Genomic DNA, 8,218 nt, shown 5'->3' with positions numbered 1-8,218 from the left:
TTTTCACAGTTGAAGAGCATAGTGTGCCAGCTCAGTGTGGGTCAGAAGCATGAGAATGAGTCGGGGGGTGGGGGGCTCTAAAATAAATAAATAATGGAAGGATGCCACTGTTGCTATACAGAGCGAGGTGCTTAGTGGGCTCCTGAAATTCTATTGGCCAGCTTGTTGCCATGTGCTTAGGAATCAGCAGAGATGCTGCTAACAAATCAAGGAAATGTTCTAATATTAGACTGTATGTATCTAGGCAGTAGGAGCCCCTGACCTCTCTACTCTGCCGGCATTACGTTCCACTTCACAGATCAACATAATGAAAGAAGTGGTGTGGAAGGAAGTGGTTAAAAAAATGTTAGGTCATCGTAGACAAAACAGGAGACGCAGCCCCCAGTTTTTTTTTCCTCTTGGTGATATTCGAGCTAGCACATCTTGTGTTGTCTCGAGGATTTTGTTTTTCTTTTCACTTGTTTGGTTCAATACAACAACCTCTTCTGAGCAGGTTATTTTGGCAAAAGCTAGTTTTAACATAAGCTGTAGTCATTTATTACTGTGTTTACATGTAATGATGATTGTTAATTTTCATGCAAATCCGGGTGCTTTTTAACCATTTTGTCCTGCTGAAGATAAATTTAATCAACTCATGTGTTTTATTAAATATCCGTTGCGTAGATCTTCATCATGCACATGTGACTGGAATTAACGAGCAGCATTGTTGAATTGAACTCAATGTTCCCGAAACTGAATCCATACACAAGATTTGAAAGGAAGAATACAGAAAAGGATTCTTATACCCACGCGGCCTCGATGACCACTGCCACTCCCGCAGGCTCCAGTGCCTCTTGAACGGCCAAGGTGATCTGTTTGTTTAGACGCTCCTGAACTGGAGAGTAAAACACTTTATGTGTCATATTCCAAATATATCCGTAATCAAGTTGTTTTTGTTTGTTGTTACCTTGAAGCCTCCTGCTGTAGATTTCAGCAATCCTGAAATCACATTAAAAAAAAACATTTCAGTCTGAAAACAAGTTTCAGACACCTCCTTGTTAATGTCACAATAGACTATCCTTCTTATCTTCCATATGCATCAGTTGAATGGGTTTGTATTTTCATTATATCCTGAGACTGGCCATCAATGTCAAGTCAATATTATGCTGATAATTTTTTTATTGAGTTTTATTTTGATTGCCGTGCTTCCATTCTATGATCATATTTTTGAGATTCTGTTTGGTTTGGTATCCGGTTATGGGATGAAGTGGCTGTTTTGGCTAGCATATTTAAATAAGTTGCTTCGTGATGTATCATTCACTACCAGGTGTGTCTCATCAAAACGTACCTTGCAAGCTTGCTAAGACCAATGACGACCTTGTTTGGGATGTACGCAATGTGAGCCTGAAAAAAAATTATGATTTAAAATGTTGATAATTATACATTACCAGCTAATAGGATGTATTGGAATATTGCACTATAGATTACCTTGCCAAAGAAGGGAACCAGGTGAACAACTCAATGTCCTTGACAATCACAATCTCTCTGTGATTTTCATCAAAGATGGCATCATTCAAAAGATCTGTGAAAGTAAAACTCATTGACTGCATTCTGTTTTCAACCAAAGCTCTAGTGTAGAATAGAATCAAAGCTGAACGGGACTATCTAGATTTTTGGTCGTCAACTACTTTGAAGGCCACAATTATTCTGAAACATACCGTATATTACAGAACGAACTTTGAGAATGACCTTGGCTGTCTTAAAAATATGTTTCTTTGAAGAAAACAAGGCTTGCCTGCAGGCTCCAAATGAGAATGAGAAAAATTGTATATCCTAAATTGCGGCAGTCAAGATGTTGCACACAGTAAGGAATGAGAATGAGAATGAGTCGGGGGGGGGGGTTCAAATGGGTGATCTTCCCCACATGGCATTTGAGATGGTCAGATCTCTCATTATTATGCGATACGTACATGTGCTTTGGTCTGATTGGATCACTCATCTTCCTTAATTGAAATGGAAAACAGCTTGGGTCTGCTTGGTCCATATCACGGCGTCTACTAGATAGATGTCACGTCCTTTGATGCCTAGTTCAAAATAAAATCCCTCGCATTGGTTTGATCGTGGGAGTTATTTATACACACAGAACCCACATTCAAATACGGTGTATAAGTATAGATATGTGCTGTTCTACAACAATACTTGTACTTTTTAATGTATCTGTGGTGGATGAAATAGCAAAGCTTGCGTTCGTTGGTGCCAGCGATGGTCGTCGCGGCCACTTCCATTCACATGAATGGGAGCGTTTCACGAGCTCAAAATAGCCGCCTCTCTCATGTCACCCACACGTCCAAGCTCAGCCAGCTCAAGTTCTCTATTAGTGGGCCAACAATCAAACACATGATGAATTTAACTTCACATGTCGGCACATCGGTGTGGCGTCGGTGAGGCGACTTAAGTGAGTGCCGGTTCAGTGTGTATAAATCATTTGTAACTATTCTAACTAAACTAAACTAAACTCTCTTGCATTAAAATATTAAATAATCTTATAAATCCAGTTTATCTATATAGGCCCACCTTTCACAATGATCAACGACATTCCCTTGACTACACCTCTCATCCCGGCAAGGGGAAAAGAATAAAACCTGGGGGAACCTTGAAAACGGATCACACATAGAGGGGTCCCCCTTCCAGGATGACCAGGCTGCAGTGAATGCCGAGTGGGCAACATTTATTACATGGTATGGTGCTGTACATTGTTAGTTAATACAACATGAGAGTCCATTTAATAAAATGACACTGCACAGGTAGACGCCTCCGGGGAAGAGGTTCTCCTGAGGACCTGTCCCAGTCGGTCTGTGCAGAATCCTCCACAGCAACGTCTGCGGGTAAGTGATCCTCCTCAGATCTTGTCTCGGTCGGTCAATGCAGAATCCTTACAGCAACAGCCTCAATTCGATCATCGCCACCTAGCCCCCTCTCCGAGCAGGAGGGCCGGAGGAGAAGCGGCAATAAAACAGGCCAAATTCCATGTGTCAGGTGGTAAGGCAAGAGGCAAATTGCACACTACAGAGGTCCCCGTTCTAATTTCTGCGGGTAGGTGATTACAGAGTACTGGAGCCAGAAAAGAGAATGCTCTGAACCTGCTGACTTCGTTTTTGACTCAGAGTCACCAAAATACTAGCATGTTTCGAGCGTAGGTCTCGGGATGGAACATACGGTACCACAAAATCAGCATCATACAGTAGGAAGGTGCTAATCCATGTACTGTATTATTTTATGAGTAAGTAAGACAATCTTTCAATCACATCGTAACTCGACAGGAAGATGTTGGCAAGTATAGTGGTAATCTAATCAAACTTTCGAGTCCGCATCAAAAGTCTTGCTGCAGCATTTTATACTAACTGCAGGCTTTCAAGGATGTTAGGTAAAAGCCACCCAGCCAAATGGCTGCCCTGCGGTAGAGCTAGAAAGGGGTACAGCTAAATGGCGGTTCTCTGCGAGCGCTAGTGTTTAATACTAGACGTGGGAAGACCAGAAAGCAGCACATAGAATAGTCAAGGCGAAATGTACCAAATGCATAAAGTACAGTCTCTGTGTCACTCATGGATAGAATGGGTCCATATCTTAGCAATATTGGGAACTTGTGAAGATGAAAATACGCAGTTCTAGGAATGTTCTTGATGTACATTCGAAAGGAGAGAGTTGAGTCATACATCATAGATTTTTTATTTTTTTTTGCTCACTCACTTTGATCAATGGTGATTTTATTGAACCTCAAAGTGGTGTTCGTAAACAGGTGCCTGTGTCTGGCTGGACCAATAATCAACATCTCAGTTTTCTCAGGGTTAAGAATCAAAATGTTACAGAACAGCCATTGTTTCATCTCAACAAAGACACTCTTCCAGATAACAGGAATTGCATGGGTTAGTTAGTTTTAAATGCATAAATTGTTGAGTATTGTTAGCATAACACTAGACGCTGATGTCATATATTTGCATACGATATCTCCAAATGGCAGCACATAAATACTGAACAATAGAGGACCGAGTATTGATATTGTGGGACTCCGCAAATGGCATTACATTTCTCAGTGGTCACATTGCCACATGGTGTGTCCTCTCTGAGACATGACATTTAAATGTGTAAGGTGCTAAGCCTTTAATACCAATGCATGTTTCAAGGCGATCGAGTAGTATGTTATGATCAACGGTATTACCGGTACTTTAAGGTTCTTAATATTTGGAAACTGACACCCTCCACTGAAATTAGGCATTAAAATTTAATATAATATAATTTTACACTTGAGACTATTTGAGTATATTTTTTTTTTAAATAAAAACAAACAAAAAAACAATTTGCAAACTGGCCTGGACAAAAAAAATATGGCAGCCATTACGTAATATTATGTTAGACGTTCTCTGCACGTCCCCGAACTAAGGTAAGCAAAATATTAGGACTTACATATAGTATGTTTTGACATGCCGCATTAGTTCGTTTATAATAAAAATGAAGAACATTATTTCCCCTGTCTTTCTGGGAACTACCTGATTGCAGATGTTATGAAACCAATTGTTGATTGAAAATATTTTTATTGTTAACTTGACTCGCATGCAATGATATATCATCCTTCCTCCAAACAAGTGACTGTCAGCAGACACACATGAGGCCTGTGGGGTAAATGGATGATTCATCATCAAAGTCCTTTAATTACATTCACAATTAAATGTAGTTTACTGGAAAAATACATCTTGATAACGATATGATAGTGTTAGTTTATTCAGAATTTCCAGGTTAATTATACATTAAGTGTAATGAAAGCTAATGTGTATATATTGACTTGAATGAAATGAAACAATTTGCAAAAACTTTTGGAACTTTATTTTCAACAGAGATATACATTGTTTATATACTGTATATTGTTTTATTTAGGAATCCCAACATATAGAGAGTGCAGACGGTGAAGCTGAGAATGTTCACACATCATGGCAGGAAAGACTAAATCAGCACAGGTAACTAAGTTTATGAAACTTGGATCATAGGTGTGACATTTGCAAAAAAATAATGACATCCCAACAATTTAATGTTGACACTTCAACAAAATGTGTCAGAGCAAAATCATTTTTTTTTCTACGCCTCTTTCCCTGTCCAGGATCACAGGGAGCTGGAGCCCATCCCAGTCCATCACAGGTCACATACGGAATATCGACAGCCAACACTTTCCCATATTCCCATCTACACAGAAGCTAGGCCAGTAGTTTGCTTTTTTCCTGTGTGCAATTTAAAAAAAAAAAAAAACAACCATTTTATATTACTAAGATCAACCCTTCTCCAAAATGTTAAGCAAAATGCCACAAACTTGATTTAAAACACATTTGAGTAAAAAAAACAAACAAACAAAGGGGCTTAGATAGTTAATGTGAATGCTGAGACAAACGTTCACACTTTAAACTGTTGTACGTACGCAAAAAATATCAACTTTTATTTTTTGTTTGATTCCTGTTTTGTTCATAATCACACATGCTGACTTCCTGAAATCTTGGACATCTTTTGACCTGCACTTAAAACACTTACTCAGGGCAAAACACTATAACCCGACTTAACCGAGATGAAGGCATCTGACGTCACCAAACTGCAACGTTATCGGAAGTGCATGTATATGTACCTGTATTTATTGGCTACGCTGGCTATCGTCATTTATCGCAAACCTATACAGTAGATTTTTAAGGCATCATGCATACTGTACGTACAGTACATACCATCTGGGAACTGCTTTGAAGTACTGTGATGTATTCAGTGGTATTTCTGCTTAGCGATTGCTAATCTTGTTGCATTCTCATGAACTTTCTCAGGGAATTGTAGTTTCTTCTTGAGTTTTTTAACAGTCTTGAACTTAAAAACGGTAGTGTTAAAGTTGCCGCTCATACATCGAGTATAAAATGTTAGTGGAGTGCAAATAATACAATCTCCTGTAACTGACATGCAAGAAGCTCATTAGTCAAGGACATAATATAACCTTTCATAATCTTTATGAAAAAATAATATTCTCATATTAACAATACTTTAAATGCAGGGCATATTACAAGATATAAATACATTGAGACTTCAGTCAATTCCAGTGGAGCTTTTCACAGCCCAGATTCAGTTAGCGTTGCTTTTCTGTTGTCGCCATGTTACTCTGCCGGCCATGGCTTGTGGCCGCTGGTCGGGCTCCTCGGAGTCTTCGGACTTCCCTGAAACACACAATGTAACGCAGAGTTTCCCAACCTTTATTGTGCCAAGGCATTAGAACAAGAATGTCATGAAAATGTTTTTACTGAACACTGAAATAATGATGATCTGACAAATTTACTTGATCAGTGTGTAATCTTGCCCTCTTTACTTAACTTTATTTATAGTGTTATTTATATATTTATAGTCCTGCACATAAATAATTATCATAAGTAAAACAATTTAAACATTAAGTTAAAAATAATTGAGTGAGAATCAAAATTACACAAATCAAATTTTTGTATACAGTGACCCACAGGAAATTATTCAATTTCATATAATTGGTCACATTTCTTTTTATTTATTTAATACAAATAACTTATTTGGTTCATTAGGGCGGGGTATGGTTAAGAACCACACGATTCAATTCAATTTCGATTCTTTAGTTTGTGATGCAATTCGTTGTGATTTGATTCATTTTGATTTAAATACTTTGATGTCGAGTCAGTAAGAAGTAGAAACACACAAATAGACCTTACTTTTGTCTATAACCTGTGTTCCGGAATTACACAGGAATCCAAATTAACCCGAAACGTCAGATAAAAGATCACTGTGGCTGAGCTCCAGAGATGCAGTCGGGAGATGAGAGAAAGTTCTAGAAAGTCAACCATCATTGCAGCCCTCTACCAGTCGGGGCTTTATAGCAGCGAAGGCTCTCCTAAGTACAAGACACATGAAAGCCTGCGTGGAGTTGGTTAAAAAAATTCCTGAAAGATGGTGAGAAATAAGATTCTCTGGTCAGGTGAGACCAAGATAGATCTTTCTGGCCTTAATTCTAAGCGCTATGTGTGCAGAAAACCAGGCACTGCTCATCACCTGTCCAATACAGTCCCAACAGCGAAGCATAGTAGTGGCAGCATCATGCTGTGGGGGTGTTTTTCATCTGCAGGGACAGGAAGACTTGTTGCAATCGAAGGAAAGATGAATGTAGGCAAGTACAGGGATATCTTGGACGAAAACCTTCTCCAGAGTGCTCAGGACCTCAGACTGGGCCGAAGGTTTACCTTCCAACAAGACAATGACCCAAAGCACACAGCTAAAATAACGAAGGAGTGGCTTCAGAACAACTCCGTGGCTGTTTTTGAATGGCCCAGCCAGAGCCCTGACTTAAACCCAATTGAGCATCTCCTGAAAAGACCTGAAAATGGCTGCCCGCCAACGGTCACCATCCAACCTGACAGAACTGGAAAGGATCTGCAAGGCGGAATTGGCAGACGATCCCCAAATCCAGGTGTGAAAAACTTGTTGCATCATTCCCAAAAAGACTTGGGATTGTATTAGCTCAAAAGGGTGCTTCTACTACATACTGAGCGAAGGGTCTGAATACTTATGGCTGTGTGATATTTCAGTTCTTCTTTTTTAATAAATCTGAAACAATTTCAACAATTCCGTTTTTTTTCTGTCAATATGGGGTGCTGTGTGTACATTAATGAAGAAAAAGATTAACTTAAATGATTTTAGCAAATGGCTGCAATACAACAAAGAGTGAAAAAATTAAGGGGGTCTGAATACTTTCCGTACCCACTGTATATGTGTGTGTCTGCGTGTGTGTGTGATTAATAAATGGTGATTTTCGATCAAATTAAGTGAAATAGGATAATTTCCCATAGCCCCCTTGATGATCTCTCAAGAACCTTGATAAAGAATCACTACTGTAGTCTTTTAATAAATCATACCGGACTGTAGTTAAGACACCGCGACCCTAGTGAGGAGAAGCGGCTCAGAAAATGGATGGATGGATAGTTAAGACAAGAAAAATCAAAAATCAAAAGTCAAGAACTTTATGATGCCAATAGGGGGCAGCAAAGTACTGTATAATAATTTGCCTGTGTTCTAATAAAGACAGTGAAAAATAAGTCTTCATTTTTATTATCGCTAAAACCTGAAATCAAACGTGTTGCCTGAGGTTTCATGCTGCTACAACTTTGTTTGTATGCCGACAAAATGCACGCAAATGAGGAGGTGCACTTAC

The 8,218-nt window shown here is 39.0% G+C and overlaps 1 protein-coding gene and 2 long non-coding RNA genes across 6 annotated transcripts in view; 2 read left to right on the top strand and 1 right to left on the bottom strand.

The window, feature by feature from the left end:
- Positions 1–70: 70 nt before the first annotated feature.
- Positions 71–5,021, top strand: LOC133480515 (uncharacterized). 2 transcript variants are annotated; one of them, XR_009789294.1, is made up of 4 exons: positions 71–846; positions 2,548–2,717; positions 2,784–2,864; positions 4,909–5,021. It is a non-coding gene; the product is annotated as an uncharacterized LOC133480515 (long non-coding RNA). The 2 variants fall into 2 exon arrangements; XR_009789293.1 differs by having other exon boundaries at positions 186–2,717.
- kank3 (KN motif and ankyrin repeat domains 3) overlaps positions 4,835–8,218 on the bottom strand; it is a 32,159-nt gene continuing 28,775 nt past the window's right edge. For 2 of the 3 annotated variants that reach the window (XM_061778656.1, XM_061778657.1), the window contains one exon: positions 4,835–6,209. In XM_061778656.1, the coding sequence (XP_061634640.1) occupies positions 6,150–6,209 (60 nt within the window). In that variant the 3' untranslated portion in view covers positions 4,835–6,149. The remainder of the gene's footprint in view (positions 6,210–8,218) is intronic. The other variant, XR_009789290.1, reaches the window with a different exon arrangement.
- Positions 6,204–8,102, top strand: LOC133480516 (uncharacterized). Its single transcript, XR_009789295.1, has 2 exons — positions 6,204–6,963; positions 7,041–8,102. It is a non-coding gene; the product is annotated as an uncharacterized LOC133480516 (long non-coding RNA).

Source organism: Phyllopteryx taeniolatus, chromosome 7 (assembly GCF_024500385.1).
Source record: "Phyllopteryx taeniolatus isolate TA_2022b chromosome 7, UOR_Ptae_1.2, whole genome shotgun sequence".
NCBI lineage: Eukaryota > Metazoa > Chordata > Actinopteri > Syngnathiformes > Syngnathidae > Phyllopteryx > Phyllopteryx taeniolatus.
This window is presented reverse-complemented; position numbering and strand designations above follow the sequence as displayed.